This window comes from Atractosteus spatula, chromosome 3 (assembly GCF_055471065.1).
Source record: "Atractosteus spatula isolate fAtrSpa1 chromosome 3, fAtrSpa1.hap1, whole genome shotgun sequence".
NCBI lineage: Eukaryota > Metazoa > Chordata > Actinopteri > Semionotiformes > Lepisosteidae > Atractosteus > Atractosteus spatula.
In genome coordinates this window covers 70651316-70667457 of record NC_142708.1, presented here as the reverse complement: position 1 = coordinate 70667457, position 16142 = coordinate 70651316, and the positions used below count along the sequence as shown (strand labels likewise).

The 16142-nt window shown below is 49.4% G+C and overlaps 2 protein-coding genes across 2 annotated transcripts; both read right to left on the bottom strand.

The window, feature by feature from the left end:
- Nucleotides 1–1325: 1325 nt before the first annotated feature.
- LOC148838594 (CD9 antigen-like) lies at nucleotides 1326–8376 on the bottom strand. The gene is made up of 8 exons (XM_088912307.1): nucleotides 8231–8376; nucleotides 5397–5499; nucleotides 4665–4762; nucleotides 3506–3580; nucleotides 3040–3144; nucleotides 2707–2799; nucleotides 2516–2599; nucleotides 1326–1934 (listed from the first exon to the last, which is right to left on the bottom strand). The coding sequence occupies exons 1-8, from the start codon at nucleotides 8294–8296 to the stop codon at nucleotides 1833–1835; spliced, it is 726 nt and encodes a 241-aa protein (XP_088768433.1). The 5' UTR covers nucleotides 8297–8376; the 3' UTR covers nucleotides 1326–1832.
- Nucleotides 8377–10171: 1795 nt separating this feature from the next.
- Nucleotides 10172–14883, bottom strand: LOC148838593 (zona pellucida sperm-binding protein 3-like). The gene is made up of 9 exons (XM_088911212.1): nucleotides 14173–14883; nucleotides 13869–13975; nucleotides 13231–13334; nucleotides 12619–12793; nucleotides 12337–12454; nucleotides 11958–12049; nucleotides 11427–11527; nucleotides 11060–11200; nucleotides 10172–10329 (listed from the first exon to the last, which is right to left on the bottom strand). The coding sequence occupies exons 1-9, from the start codon at nucleotides 14881–14883 to the stop codon at nucleotides 10172–10174; spliced, it is 1707 nt and encodes a 568-aa protein (XP_088767338.1).
- Between the last annotated feature and the right edge of the window lie 1259 nt (nucleotides 14884–16142).

Here is a 16142-nt window from a genome sequence, read left to right as displayed (position 1 = left end):
GCATAAGTCCAGAGCCGGGTATTCCATCCAAGACAGACAAGACAAAAGTTAAAAACCGGAGCGGGATCCGGTGAATGGTCGGGGAAATAAAAAGGGGGTAACGGGGCCAGGCGCTCCAAGCCCCGGACCCAGATGGTCAGGACGCCGTTGCGAAGCCTATGCCGTCAGGCCACTTCAGGACCCGCTGGAAGGCGGGCTTCCGGGCGTCCATCTTCCAAAGCTGAGCCCAGAATGGTAGGAGCATCTGGCATTTATAGGAAAGGGCTGGATAAGAGTCAGGTGCAGGACAATCAGGCAAAACGGGAAAGAGCCGGAGCACCCTTAAGAGGAGGGATTTACGGTCGTGACACGCGGGCTGGGTTGAGCAGCTTAACTTGAGGCTGGCACGTTGGTCACCAGAGATGCAGAGAGACAGCATCTCCCAGACCATCGCGCTTCACTTGTTTTCTTCTCTTGCTGACCGGCCGGGACAATCCTTGCTCCTCCGGCCAACTCCGTTTTATTTTTTTCTGTTTTCTTTTCCATTACTGACCAGCCTGGGCTGATTAATCCCCACCATAAATTATCTATTGTCGCCTTTCTTGTTTCCTGTTCGCTTTCACTTTCACTCCATCCTGGAGCGCTTGAATCCCAATCAGTCAGGTCTCTTTGGGTGTTTCGACACTCTCCGGTCTCTTGCACTTGGGTTCTGACTAATCACCACCTGTGCAGCTGTATCCAGCTGCATCATAACAGAAAGCTTATTTCTCTTTCAGTATACTTGTCCACACACACTAAAGTGCAGGATTCTTATATTATACAACTCCCAAATAAATTAAACTTTCCCTCATTAGGAAGGTCTGATTCCTAGTACTGAAGGAAGTCCAGAACGTCCTCCTGCCCACTTAATGTCTTAAATGATCCAAGAAACTGTGCATCAACAACATAGCCTGGTGAAGAGTCTTCTATTACCTTGTGTCTGCCAATGATGCCTATCCAGCTGTAATCCACAGCCTACATTGGTGTGTTAATCTTGAAGACATTTAATCTTTTACCCATCAGTTCTTTAAAGATGTCAATCATTCACACCTCCCCTCCATTCTCGATCACTCTCACCATTTGATTTGGGAAATTATCCAAGCTGCTCAGCTCCAAACTCCTCAATGTTATTTTGCGGTGAGAAGACATGGTAGCCATCAAGATGTGGGCTCCTCTGGTTGACGAACAAACTCAAGCAACCATGTCACTGTTGTTCAGATGAAGAGGATGATATCCAGCTCAGGCACTGAAGTCCAAGCCATTTTGCTTCCATTGTAGGAAAAGAGACTAGAGGACACAAGATTTCATCAAAGCTAATCTATATTTATAAAGTGTGCATATTACAAAACATTCAGTGCTGTATCCACCCCATTCCTTCCCAAAATGAAATTGAAGATGGAAGGGTACAAGAGTGGTGTTTTTTTTAAAAGCAGAACAAAACAAATAGTATTGAACAGTCTCTCAGCAGGTCTAAGCCTGGTTTCAAATGAAAAAGCATGCAGCCAACAACAGGTCTTGGGCCTGATGTGCGGAGGTAAGGTATAGGCTGTATCACGACTTGCCCAGCCTCCTGCAATTTGGTCCACAAAATATGCAAGACCATAAACACCCTCCAGGAGAGATGAAGGGTCTCTGATCTGCAGCAGGAGAGGGAGAGGGAACATCAGGATATGGGGGGAACTGAGAGTTGTGTAGGGTCTTTAAGGTTTTCAAATCTGCAGTCATTAGAGATATGGGTCAGAGTCTAATGCAGGTTGAAACAAGGAATTAGGTTCTATCTACAGGAGTGAGAGGGGAGTACTGTGGGAAGGATTTTATGTTTGAGGGATCAGATGAAATAAGTTGTTTTGTTGTAGCCTGTCTCTTGCCTGCTTCACAGAGTGCATGAACACACAACAGCAGAGGATGGCAAGACCCTGTCAATCACAGAGAGGAGAAAAGTGTTAGGAAGAGAACTGGTAGAGCAGAGCAAGACCTGAGAAAGAGGAATAATTTAAAGCCAACTCCTAAGAAATTACCTTTAAAAAATGTTGTGAAATACATTTCATGTAGTTAATCTCTCAGTTGCATTGGGTATTTCACTGTGGTAACAATGTCAATAAACCAGTGGTCGGTACTGTAACAATTCTAGAAAATGTGCTGCAAACAACCAAATGAGATTTGAGTGTGAATGAAACTTGATATTCAATCAGGATACTGAAATGCAGCACCTATGTTTAAGTATATACAATTTAAGTATCTAACTATGCACCCCTTGATAAGCATTAGATGTACTCCACAAGCTCCCATTGCCTATTTACAAGACTGGAAAGGTAACAGCTCCTCCTGATCTACACCACCAGTAGATTACCACTCCTAATGGAAGGGATAGGACTGCAGTTTTCAGTGTCTGTCTGGAAATTGGAGATGCCAGAATCTACAGGGCTGTAAATAGCTATTGCTCCTTCCTTTTTCACTGCCCCCCACCACCACCATTCTAGCTCTGTGATGTTCTCACCAGTAGCACTGCAGTTCCAATGAAGGATCCAAGGAAGATTTTGCCAATGGCTTCATCCAGGCTGCTCAAGGTGTTAGGACAGGTCTGTAAAACAAAACATGGATGTACGTGAATTATCCATGTGGATGTGCAGAAGTAAGCAAGTGAAGAACAAGATGGTTGTACAAATAACTCGAAACACTTGAACTTACTGGCGTTGTGATTGCATTCCAGAACCCATCTCTTTCTGGGCATGTCTCTTGGACAAAGGGCTCCAGAATCCCGCCAACTCCACAACAGTCCAGCTAGACAGAGGCAGTAAATTACATGAGGAGCAGTGGTCACTTGCCTGCCTCCAAACCTAACTAAGAAATGACAGGTACTAAAGCATAAAATCCCTCTCAAGATTTTATTCCTCGTCACTCTGACTCTAGTCTCCAAAGAGCCTCAGTCCGGCAGGATAACACTATTATTATTGCTCTGCCACTGTGGCAGAGCAGGAGTGCATTATAATTTTGACACTTCTGTTTTTATATAGGACGTACCATGCGTTGAGCCAACATCAGGGACCACCGGAAGAACATGTTGTGTTTATTCCCAACATATTGAACATACACAGAAGTGTAGAAGTCACTTAACTGGGCAGCCACCTAGAGGACAAGAAGAATCTGTTTAGAGACCTCTGACCTCCAGCACTGGGAGATTTCCAGAGCCATGACCACACAATCGGACCCTTTAGTTACAATTTACAGCAGAACAGTATTTTTCCCCCATAGCTGTACTGCAGATTGTCAAGGGATGTCTATTACTCTACTGCACTGGACCACAGTCTAGACATTTCTGGTGGTATCATCATGGTCCAGTGTAGTAAAGGTACAACCAAGAAACGCCACAAGCAAGCCATGGAGCAAGTACAAACATGTTTAATTCATCAACCTCCCCCCCCCCCCCCCCCCATACAAGAGGACAGGGGCACACAGTGAGACAAAACCGTAGCCAGATCAAACCTACCTTCTGCCGACCGATATAAGCAAGGACTCCCACAGCAACGGCCATACCCACAGCACTGCTAATGATGGAGATGTACTGTGAAAAAGAAGAGGAGGGAGTGAGACTTCAGAGCACAACAGACTCCCCTGGAACGCCCTTATTCAAACAAATAGGGTAAGAGCCTCCTTTACATGAATGAAGCAGTACAGGTGCTGCTGGCAGCCCCTTTAAATCGATGGAGGGCAAATGAAGGTAGGAGGCTTGTGAAACAGATATTTCCACGCAGCTCCTTCATCCAGCTATGTATCCGCCAGGGCCTTCACAATATCCACAGTCATTTCAAGAACTCAAACGCGAATATTCCTGGACCCACTCATTGGTCTAGATATAGTGAGACAAAGGTTGGAGTCTAAAGGACTTTGATCACAGCTGTTGGCAGCTGGTTCAGTGAGGGCGTGCAATGGTAGACATCGCCATCTTGTGGCCAAGGCACACCAGCTGCACTGCCGGGGCCCTCATGCAGGCAAAGAACATCAAAGACACGGCCTTGAAACAGAACAGCCTTACTGCCACCTGCTGGAGAGCAACTAGAAAACAATGCCCTCTTACAGTGACCCCGAGGTCAAGCAGGTTGTTCGCGAGACCACAGTCAAAACACTGATCAGAACCAAGATATCTTACAAAGATTTATTTGTAAATCACGCAGGACAGCAACAACAAAAACTTTGCCTTGCATGTCTTACAAATATTTGATTCCAGACCCACTGATATTCGTATCCCAGCTTCCTTAAATCAAACACGAGGGAAAACGTTTTGGCACAACATGGATGCCAACCCAGCTATAGCAAAATGAATTGCTCCTTGAATTGGTGCCTGCATTGGTACACCAATGTTTTGATTTCAAATTCCCTATTTTAATGTCCAAAACCCAGTGAACCTCTACAGTAGCCAGTGAACCGTGCTCAGGGAACCTGAGCTCTGATAAAAGATTTAACCACTGACATACAGCAGGTGTCTATTCACACAGGCACCACTCGGTCAGTCAGCCACAGCTGGCTTGGCACCAGTTTTGTGCTGAAGAATCGCCTTCACAAGAAGATGGATCACGAACGAGACACGAACTTCAGCCACATAAGAGTCTCTCTTTGTTTATTTCCCCCACTGAGAACATCTCACTCACCGCTTTGTAGATGTCGATGGACTTGGAGCACTTTGCTATGTCGGCCATTATGATAGCCACAATGAGGATCAATCCCATTATGATCAGTAAGATCAGCCCTGGGAGGATGGAGAGAGGGACAGACACTGGAACCATCAGAACAACTTGACATGGCTTTCCATAACACTGGATTTGATCACACCTCATTGAAAGCTAGTAGCAGCAATTCCTGGATTTTCTCCAAGTTCTTTTTGTGTGTCCACAGGGGTTCAACAATCCACTAAGGAACCCCCACTTTATTAAGTTTAGAATTAGTCTAAATATTTATTTTCTTATTTAACAGGCAGTAGAGAAGGAATGTGGGCCGAGACTAAGCTCAGGTTGAGAAGGGCGTGACAGGTTTCTCTAGTGCTCCTTCCACTGGAATGGTGGGAAGGGAGGAGGCAGGGTGGGAGAGCGGGAGGATTGTGTTATCACCAGTGGAGCGCTCACTCTCACTGCTCAGACACAGGAGCAGACATGCAATGCCAGCTGGTTCCTCCGGTTGGCTCCCCGTGAATCTGTGCCCACACCTGCTGCTGAGGTGCTCTTGGTGTCTCTGTGCAAGCGGGTTCCAAGCTTGAGCTGGAGATCGAGTGCGTGGGAGTGTGGGAAGCTATCACAGGGTGTCCGCAAATCTCGCGAGTACTTTCAAACAGCATTAGCAGTATGGAAGAGAAACAGAACAGTCTTTCAAAAACAGAGGAAACTCACCAATCATGATGATCTCATAATGTCCCGTCACCTGGAAGAACCGACTGGACTGGGCCAAAATGACCAGCAGGCTGCCTCCAACCATCAGCAAGAGTCCCTCCAGCTGCAGATGTGGGAGAGGAAGCAATGTGTCACCATGGGGGTCCCCCAGGCTCCTCCTAAAGCCCTGATCACCCCCATTCCTTCACTGAGAGCAGGGACTGGATCTCAAACTGTAGACTGCAACCTCTGCGGTGGGCCGCACCTCTGTCCCGAGCAGGGCCCCCCTCTGAGTGAGCTGAGGAAACAGCATTATCCTAAAGAGACGCCGCACCCCAGATATTCAACAGTATAGTCCTGTTTCAGCTGGGTTTAATGCAGCTTAAATTCTAAGGGGAATAAATTAAATTCCCCTTAAATTCTGAGGGAAAGGCTTCAAAGTGGAGAAACTTCCCACCCTGGGAATTGGTGTGTTCTTTTCTCACACTGCAGGTATTGGATTTCCATTGATGATGCCCACAGGGGCACCAGTTACAGATCGGACGTGGGATCCGGGCACTATTCCCTCTGGACCGGGACCTGCAGGACCACCAATGGCCCAGTAGGGGGGGCTTCAGTGGACACTGCCTCCTACTGACTGAGACATGAAACTGAGGTCCTGACCCCTTGGTCACTGGTTTTTCAGCCGAGCAGTGTTAGAACCTGGTGTCTCTTGGCTTGCACAAGCTGGCGTTCCCAACTTCTGCCCCTTAACTCTGCGGGTACAGACATTTCTCACTCCTGCCCCGGGTCCGTTGTGCGGTGGGCCTGCTGGGGCACGAGACTGTCTCACCTCACAGGTGGTGCTGCACTGCAGAGGATGATCAATTACCCAACCAAGCACCGATAAGTAGTCAGTCCACTTGAAACTGATCAGGTGCACCTAAGGTTTTTTTTTCTTTCCCTGATACCTCCTATCCCTACCATATCTCCTTATGTTATTCACTTTGCAATCTTGCGAATTGTAAATTGTATCATGTATTGTATTCTACTCTGTAACCTTAATTCTATCAGCGTCTGTCCTCTCTCTCCTTGCGAGCTTGCGGAAAAAGCATTTCACTGCAGACAACCACCGCTGTGTGCTGTACTGTCGTGCATTTGATAAATAAACCTTGATTGATTGATTGATTGATGGATGAAATGGGTCCTTTAATATATGTGGAGCACCCTGGGACCCTCTGAGGAAGAAAGTGCTACTGCAATCCGATTCGTTGATTCACCAAAGGACTTCAAAGGTCTTAATTTTACTTCCAGTGCTTTATTGATACGGATTCAAGCACTTTAGATTAGTATCACCTCACGTTTTTTTAAAAAAAAAAGATAGTTGAGTTCATAGCTTTGCAAAGACATTTCAAACACCTGCAGCAGGAACAGAATAGCCATTTGACTTTTTTTTTTGTAAGTTGCCAGTCTCTCCTTTACACAACCCCTACCTATCAGAAAGGGAGAGCGGAAGTGGGACAGGTCCGTGCGGGTACGGAGCGGTTGTGCTGCGGAATAGATTTGCATTAAAAAAAAAACTGGCCAGGTTTATCGTTTGTGAAATCGCGAAGGGGGAGGGGAGATTTCTGCTCAAATTACGCCCAAAACCTGAATCGAAAGTATAGAACGTGACGGGTCCGAAAAACTAAAAAAAACCCCGGGTTTGGCACCCCCTACCTTTTCTGAAACATAAAACACCCCGCATAACACATCTGGACAACGTGGACCCGCGCTTAAGGCAGCTGCATCCCCTTTGACCCACAGACTGAAACTGCAGCCCTGTTCTCATAGGAACTACTGTGAACTGTCACTCTGATGAAGGCGATGAAGTGTGTGTCAATGGACATTACAGCGCCGTAATTATCGCTCATTAATTGAGGAAGACCTTCAGGCTGCTACTATAGGAAAATGAGTCACGATTTACAAAACGGTCTTGTACTCTGGGAGTCTGAGGGACAAACTCCTCTTCTCATTTCGGTTCGAGTTTCTGAGGTAGTCAGAGATTCTCGGAGCCCCGCATATCCCACCCCTCCTTATCGTTATCCAAACGCCCCTGATTCATCCCAGAGGAACGTCACCGCTCGTCATCCGTGCGCCTGTGTTCCGAAGAAGAAACGAAACTTAACCCCAACCGGGGCGCGCAGTTTGGTTTCGGGGGGGATGTGGGGTTTTGAACTGAGTGCGGCCCAGCTTTGGTCTCAAGAAAACTTCCACAAACAGCCGGCTCCTGAACTGCAGGTGTAGAACGATCCCTCCTATGAAAAAGCTGACCAGCCGTAATACTTTTACTCCGAATAAAATGATATTCCGCCTTTAGAGTGGAGCCAAACTGAACAGTCGGGGCACTCTTAGATTTCGAAATTCTAACGTTGAAGATTTTTTTTCCTCTCAGATTTGGTTGACGTGATGACACCTTCCATAATAAGCACAAACTCCAACGAAAAAGAGACTAGTCTCTTTTATAAGGATTTTCAGTAAATTATCGATGTGTAACGGAAATGAATCGCTTATTTTACAAAATCTTGTACGGATGTGCAATAGAAAAGCATCAAACCCTTTTTTGTAGCCGTATACCTGTGGATCTGTAGGTGTTTGTGCGAGCAGCGGAGCAGGACAGTCCCTGAGCCACACTAAGCCCGATAAGAACGACTTCGTGAGAAAGCCCCATCTCACAGAAACCTGAAACAGGCTACCCAAAGCGCCAGCTTAACCTTTACAATTCGTCAGAACTGCGGAAGAAAAAGCTGAGACTGTGTACAGGACACATGTCCCCACCGAGCTCTGAACACGCGTCGCGATCTCTAACCCATCGCTTTGCTGAGGGCGCTACTCACGGCGAAGATGACGTTCAGAAGGTAAAAGAAGATCTTGCACGCGTAACCACAGCCGTCCAGCTCCATGGTTCCAGTACAGGGCTCGGTTCTGCGGGAGAAATGCCGGTCCTTTTCGCGGAGAGTTTCCAGTTAAGAATGAAATGCCCGTGTCCCAGCAGGCGGGGTTAGGTACACCGTTATCCGAGATAAACACGCCTTCCCAGTGGTGAAGGGCGGATAGATACAAAAAAGAAAAAAAAAAACGCCGTCTGCTGCGATTACAAACCCGTTGCCAAGGACACAAAGTAAATATGTGTGGGTCGACCTCCATCCTATGTGCGAAGCCCTCGGAAAAGCAGCGCAGTTATGAAGAGGCAGGAACATGAGTTATTTAACCCCACTGATAGTCGGTTTGATGCCTTCTCTACCGATTCCTTTCCCGTTACTGCCGCCGCCCGGTGGTTTTAGCATTTGTTTTACGTCTTAAGCCCCGCTAAAACTCAAGCGGAAACCGTTTTCAACTACCCGAGACCGTGCGAGAGCCAAGCGCAGCCCGGCTACCAAGTGGCCGGGGCGTCTGCACGTTCCCTCCCGCCGTCTCTCTGAAGCAACGGCACCCGGAGAGCCGGGAGAAGCTGGAAAATGGGCTCATTTAAACGATTCGAGATCCGATCCCGGTTGTAAAGCGCCGAGCTGGTTTGAAAAGCTGCTCCCACACACTGGCTGTCCGCGACCGTAATGCGGCAACACCCCCAGAGTACATTGCCAGCATTGTAGAAGCGACGGCCGCCCTGGCGATTGAAAGAAGGCAGCTCTACCATCTGTCGTTTTGCAGGTCAGCACTATGCTGCCCTCAGGTCATTGGCTTGAGTGGGACATGGTGGCCCCTGACCAGTTCCCTCTTGAGCTCAGAGCTCAAAGTTGCTGGTCTCCCTCTAGCAGTAGGGAGATATTGTGGCTCTGGGGGCATCCTGCCTACTGGTGTGCCATTTGGAATGTAAACCCTCACACACTACCTTTAACAGTGATTGCATTACCACTGGCTCCCAGCAGCCTGGTCTCACCAGTCATCCAGCAGCACCTACCTGCACATAGGCTACAGGAAGGGTAACTCCGGGGGGGGTGGGGGGGGGGGGGGGGGGGATTGGAAGAGTTGTATTGGAATTGTACAACATCTCATTCCACATTCCCATTCATTTGCGATTGACGGGGAAGAACAGAGACTTGACAGGGAGTGCCGTCAAGGGTGCTGCTGCATCAAGCTTCACAAAGCCAAGGTGACAAGGGGGGGGGGGGGGTTGGCTACTACAGAACTGCACCAGCACTATCCCTTACAGGCTTCCGGCCAGAGGACACCCGCGATAGAGGTGCTGCAATACAAGGATTGAGCCACCCCAAGCTCCAGATCACCTCAGACCCATCACCCTGGCATGTGGTATGCAGAGGCAGAACAGAATACAGGGGCTCCCAACACAGCACCATTATCATCTACAGGGACCAGTGAAGCAAGCCTTTCCCACCACTGCAACAGCCCACGATCCGTTATTTCACAGAAGTAATTGGGGAGAGGAGATGGAACCGCCCCAATCCACCCCACTCAGGTGCATGGAGAACTGGGAGAAACGGATAAACTGGTCCGAGTACCACACTGTGAGCCAGTTAAAGCCATCCAGGCTGGAAGTCCGCAAACCCAGACCAGGATCTGTGCCCGATCCGAGGCAAAAAACAAGGAGACCATTTATACACTCAAAAGACTATTTAATACCAACAGGCTAATGTGACCATCTAAGGCAGATGCAGGTTTTCCTACAGCTTTCAATCAGTTTTCATAAGAAATTTGGATCCAACACAAACCGTCCATAAAAATGGCTTTATTAACCATCTAACTGTACAGAGTGAAAATCACTTATTTGCCGTTCAAAGTAAACGGGTGACCTTCAGAGCAGATCCGGGCGGACCGGGTCATAGGCTGTGGGTATTCCTGCAGGAATCCAGGGAGGGACGCCTGGGGATGCGACAGCCAAGGCGGCAGAGGCAGAAGAGGCCCATCAGGAGAGAGAAGCCACACACCGCAGAGGCAGAGGCGATCAACATCTGGGCCAGCTGCATCCCCGAGTCACCTGAAAGCGTGGGAATGCAACATCCCTCATTAGCATCACATCACCTCCCCAGTCTCATCATACAGGAACTTGCTTGTCCCAGCTGACCTGCAGCAACACTTATTGAGCCCTTAGAATTCCCATTTCCAAATGTAATCTACAGTATATGTGCTGTACTGTCTATCTGTACCCTCTTCCTTCAGTTCTCTAGCTTTCAGGATTATATTAGTTCCCAAACCCACCACCCCCTCTATACTGCATCTACATAAGAAACATCGTCATCTGAAGGTTTTGTCCATTATGTCCACCATAACCCCCATCCATGGGCATTTCCCATTAGTGCAGTGATCTCAAGTTCCTCAATCTGTCATTAATTGCCATTTGCTTTAGGTTTCTTAGCCCATGACAACGCCTTCCTGATCCCCATCAGAATCAACCTCCTGTGAACCCCCATCTGCAGTTGAAATCTTCCTACACATCCCCAGTACACTGGTGTCCCTCTGGTTCAAATGCAAGCAACCCTGCTGGTAAAGAGCCCCTTTGTTCCAAACGAACCTCTGAACAAGACTATTCAGGGCTAGGTCTTCATGTTGCATGGACAGGATCCACAGGATTACTCCACCTTGATCTTAATCCAAAAGCAGAACATCTGAGAGAATCAGATCTTTTTCCCCCCCACTTTCAGTCCTTTAGGGATTTTATAATCGAGTCTTCATTATCCTAGTTAAACCATACAAAGATGCGCATTCACCTGCCACTGTCAGATTGGCGTCATGCCACAAGGGGCGACTCTCCCTACTGTTGACAGACGAATTTGATTTGGGGGCCAAGATGCACAGGGGGCCCACTGTGACATCACCAAGAGCCCCACTGGGGTCCCATGATCCTGACCCTGTGGAGACAGCAAGTCCCTCATGTAGGGAGGCAAATCCCATCTTCAGTTCTCCACAAAAATCCTTTTACATTGGGGAAAATGATCACCATCACTTACATTCAGCAACAGGATAAAAAAAAAAGTTCTATTTATCATGCTATACGACGTTTAAACAGAAAACATATACCCAAACAGACAGAAATCACACCAGTTAGGAGGCAGAACGAATGTGAAAGACGCTCACCATCAGGGTGATCCTCTGGGCTTCGACTCCGGCGGTCTCTCCCACACGACCTCCATTCACAGCAGCCACAGACGCCATCTTGTCCCTCTAGCTCCTCCCACCTGCAAGGTCAAAGGGCACAGGAAAGGAAGACCGGGCTGGGCACTCGTGTGCATGTCCAGCAGTGCTCGGAGGCAATCCAATCAGAGCACTTTTGGATATGGAACACTACTTTAAGCGGACATGTACTGTACGTTGCTTTATAGCACCCCAACATTTGAATGGGATAGAGCTGGAAAACTGCTCTGCTGCCAGTTAAAGACCACACATCCTTAAATAAAGGGAAGGACACTGAATTAAATCCTAAAAGGTGGGGCTGCACACTGGTGGTGGTGGAGGGGAGTCCCCATTACCTGCAAAGCATTTTGAGTGGAGTGTCCAGAAAAGCGCTATATATATATATAAGTGTAAGCAATTATTATTAATCCCAGGAACAGATCCAGGTTGCACCGACATAACTCAAAGTGAAGTTTGGGCCAAGGATCAGCTCACCTTTTGTCTCCCTGGTTGTACTGACAGCTCTTTTTCTTCTCACTGGGAGGCACCTTGGCATCAACAACCCAAACGCGGCAGTGAATAAATATCTGGGAAAGAACGCACATAACTGGGCGGTCAGCACTGCCCTTGTGCCTCTAGCCCCCTCTCACAGCAAGAGAGTGCAGCCACTATTCACTACACGGGATGCGGGCGACTGCCTGTAGACGACAGGTTCAGAGAACGGGTCTAGTACAAACAGCAGACACTATCTCAGAACTCCTCACGCGGAGGTAGTCACCCAGATCCCGTTTGAAGCTCCTGTTGAGCAACACTTCCTTCGGCGCCGCGCTGCACACCTACACCTTGAAGTGTGAAAGCTTCTGTTCAGACTTGCCTTGTCCGAGAGGCTGTTCTCAAACTGGAAGGCTTTGATCTGGAACCGCAGGGTGTTGTTGCTCCGAGGGGACATGAACTTCGAGGTGGAGTGAGTGAGCCTGCTGTCCACAAGACACCTGGGGAGGGGAAAAAAAAAAAAGGTGGCATTCTGGGTAGGAGGTCCTGCTGAAGCTCCGAGGATGGATGGGTCCAGGAAGAAATGGACCTTGCTGGCCTGGTGCCGCACTGGTCAGGGGGATCCAAGGCAATCCACAGAGCCAACACGCAGCCCCACACTCACCCATAATCCTGAATAATAGAATAGCTGGGCTTGGAGTCAACACTCTGGGTGGTGGTTGCGACACAGCTATCGATGTACACCTTGAAACCCAGACGGGTCTGCAGGTGTGCGGACACCTGGAGATTGATGGTCTGTCCGAGGAAGTAGACCGTCTTCGACGAAGGCTTCCAATCATCTGGCCAAAATGGGGGGGAATTGGGGCAGATCAATCTCACGGTAAAAGGTACCTATTCCCTTTCTTCAAGGTAATCCAATCAAAGACATGTAAAAGATAGAGCCCCCTGTACCATGGTGTATAGTTAAATGGTAATTAGAACCAGGGTCAAATAGTAGTCCCAGTTGTAGTAACTAAGGCCTGACTTCACAATACGTCATTCAGAATGAGTTACAGATGGGGAGAAACTAGGATATAAACAGCCCCTGTATCCTTAATACAGAGGTGTCCAGCACAGTGCCACAGCGAACACTGCAGTCAGACACGGAAGACTCCACTACACTCAGGGAAAGGGACCAGCAAGTAACAGCCGCGCTCTTTAACTGCGTTTGTGTACGGGGGAAGGTCCACACGCGTGTCCAGGTCCGGCGATCGGCGATGGAAGAGTCCGACCCTACCGGTCATCACGCCAAACGAGACGGCGAAGTGGCTGCTGGAGGAGCGCCTGGAGGACACAGGCGCCCAGGTGGGCTTGACGCCGTGGCTGGACACCGTCTTGGTCCTGGAGGAGAGAGCCGAGTCACATCAGACGCCGCAGCCCGACTCGCAAACCTACCGGCTTCACAGCGCTTACCCGTCTCACAGGGATCAAAGCCCGGTCCGAAACACACAAGCTTCCCGGAGAAGATACTGATTACATTCGGAATTCGGCCTTTACAGCAGAATTTGGGACGGAGGGCTACTAGATGCTTAAATTCGATTAATCCTCCCCCCATTCGTGCGCTCATTGAAATGACTTGACAATGAGGCCTGAAGGCGCAGTCAAACGTCAGGACTGTGCGCGGTGTTTACTGGAGCAACCCGAGGAAAGCGCCTTGCTCAAAAGGTACAACAGCGGCGTCCCAGTCGGGGATTTCAACCCGGGACCCTAGAGGTCACGGGTCCAGAGCCCCTGCCGCTGTCCCCACGCTGCCGCCTCTGGGTACCAACACAGAGCGCAGCCCTTCGCAATGAGGCGTCCGCGCTCCGGGAGCTCCGAGCAATGGGCGTCTCGAGTATTTTGTGTGCTTTTCGGCGGGTTGTTGCGTCTCCCTACCGCGCGTAATGGCAGTGCAGCGTGGCCACCTGCGTCCTGCTCCGCCGCCTCCCGACCCGCGGGGTGTAGTACAGGCGGTTGAAGTAGACCAGCTCCGCGTCGGTGATCTGCCGCACAGAGCGCCGAGAAGTTAGACGGGAAGCGCGGCTTTCAGTCAGTCTCATAGGCCAGTAAAGTACATACTTTTGCCAACTCTGGTTTAAATTTGCTCTCCCCCCGTCTGAAGCGAAGATCCGCCGCAAACAAACAAAAAAAAACCCAAAGGAGAAACGCTACAAGGTGGTGCTCGGCGGGCTGGCCTTACCTGTCGCCGAGTGCCACAGGCGTGCAGCTCGTAGGTGAAGGTGATGAACCTGGAGCGCTTTCTCTTCCTCCCGTTGCTGCTGCAGCCGGTGCCCAGCGAGAGGTCCGAGTCTCCCAGCAGCGTCCCCGTGCCCCAGAAATCCCGCTCCACCTCCACTCGCAAGTACTTGTCCCCGCACTTGACTCGCACGGAACCGGTACCGTCGGGCTTCGACCCCTGCGTGACCGGGTAGCCGAACCCGCGGCTCTTCTGGGACGGCGCCTTCGCCGGGGCGGGAGCCGCGACCCGACGGCCTTGGCCTTTGGGAGCCCTCAGAGCCGTAGACACGGCCGGGGTAGGTCCGCGTACGCCGAGAAACGGAGCGTCTTCGTCGGGAGAAGCGAGGTCCATCTTCCTGCTCCCGGGGGAGAGTGCGTCTGGAGTCCCGTCTCTGTCAAACGGGAGTCTGACGCCAGTGCCGTTGTGCCGGCGGATGAAATCCAGTCTCCCCTCTGGGAACGCGCGGGGGACCATCCGAAACCTCTGCACGGTGTCCCGTCTGCGATGGCCGGGCCTGGAGGTTACAGGCTGCGAGCTGGCGGCTGCCTCCAGCCATGGAGAGGGTTCCAGTGGCGGTCTAGCGCCGTCTCTCCGCTCTTCTGCGCCCGTCCCCGCGATAGCTCCTACGCCGCTGGCCATGGAGAAGAAAACCAAGCATTGTACAAAACCCATCTTGCAAATGTATCCGTAGGTTAGCGACTCTAGAAGACTACAACTTATGGAAATGTCCAAATTCCACTTCTCTTGCTTAAACAGGACTTCGGGTGGGTTCCTGCCTCTGATTTTATCTGCTGATTAGATAATTGCGGCTCCGAGTCCTATAATTAGCGCGCTGCGATGCTCTCGTGTCTCACCTGATACCTATTGCACAGGCAGCCTCAGCAGCACCCACAACTGAACTTTATTCCGCACAGACCAGGCTCACTTTCAGCTCAAAACGCTTTTCTCCCCGTTTCCGAAGGACATTTTGTTTTCTGATTATGTTCACAGTGGGCCTCGTTAGCTGCACTGCACGCACTGTGACAGCAAGGCTTCAATGAGAGTTTGCGCTGCGAAAGACGCAGGTAATTACGCTGACGTCCCAAGATCAGTCACAGTTACAACAAGGTAAACTGAAAGAAAATGGAAAGAAAATGAGAGGTTGTGGTGGGGTTTCTTGATTGATGATAATAGTCCCAAATCGTGATCATCACAGATAATATTACATCATTGATCTAGATTACCGCTACATTTATTTATCGACTGTGCAATCCATTCAAAGCGGTTTTCTTCAACTTTGTCTCCTGTCTCGTTTGGCAACGTGGTTTACCAGAATTCCCAGTAGAGGGAGACAAAGGACACGGATTAAACTCGTCTTTAAAACAAACCGTGTATAGCCCACAGCGCAATTGAGACTGGCAGTGCAGTGGTTTCGTATACATCATAGCCTGCTGTACCCATGGCTGCTGGTGCTGCTGTACATGACATTGTGTCTCTGTGTTGGCCCACCAGGTAGACACATCTGTTCTGACCAGACTATCCTATTCTCCTCCCCACATGTCCGGATGGTGCAGTCAGATGCTGCATCACTGCCATGGATCCAAGAGGGACATTGTGGATACAGCTCTCGTTTAGGAGGATTTTGCTGGTCTACAGAGATCTGCATGGAGTACTGACATACAGAAGACATGATGGGTGGATTAATACCTTTATTCATTTTTTCCTTTTTTTATTGTATAATGTTAGCATGCCCAAAGCAATGGGGCAGCCAGTTGACCCAGTTGGACCCCTAGAGGTTTGTGGTTCCTCTCCTCCGTTGTCTTCTGGTCTTTTCTGTTCTGTATTCACAACATGTATGGTCACTTGCATTGTTAAGCGCCTTGGGGCAAATGTGTTGTGAAAGGCACTCTATGAAAATAAATTGAATTTAATATGATGTTCAAAAAATTACT

Bases quoted from the DNA above. Each gene is read 5' to 3' on its own strand.
- LOC148838594 (XM_088912307.1), bottom strand. From the start codon at position 8,296: ATGGAGCTGGACGGCTGTGGTTACGCGTGCAAGATCTTCTTTTACCTT. The intron at 2,800-3,039 runs GTACGTCCTATA...GCCTCTGTCTAG, and splicing joins TGATGTTGGCTCAACGCATG to CTGGACTGTTGTGGAGTTGG. The intron at 2,600-2,706 runs GTAAGTTCAAGT...TTTGTTTTACAG, and splicing joins GGAATGCAATCACAACGCCA to ACCTGTCCTAACACCTTGAG.
- LOC148838593 (XM_088911212.1), bottom strand. From the start codon at position 14,883: ATGGGTTTTGTACAATGCTTGGTTTTCTTCTCCATGGCCAGCGGCGTA. The intron at 13,976-14,172 runs GTAAGGCCAGCC...TCTGTGCGGCAG, and splicing joins CCTGTGGCACTCGGCGACAG to ATCACCGACGCGGAGCTGGT. The intron at 11,201-11,426 runs GTGAGCGTCTTT...CTGTCTCCACAG, and splicing joins CCCAGAGGATCACCCTGATG to GGTCAGGATCATGGGACCCC.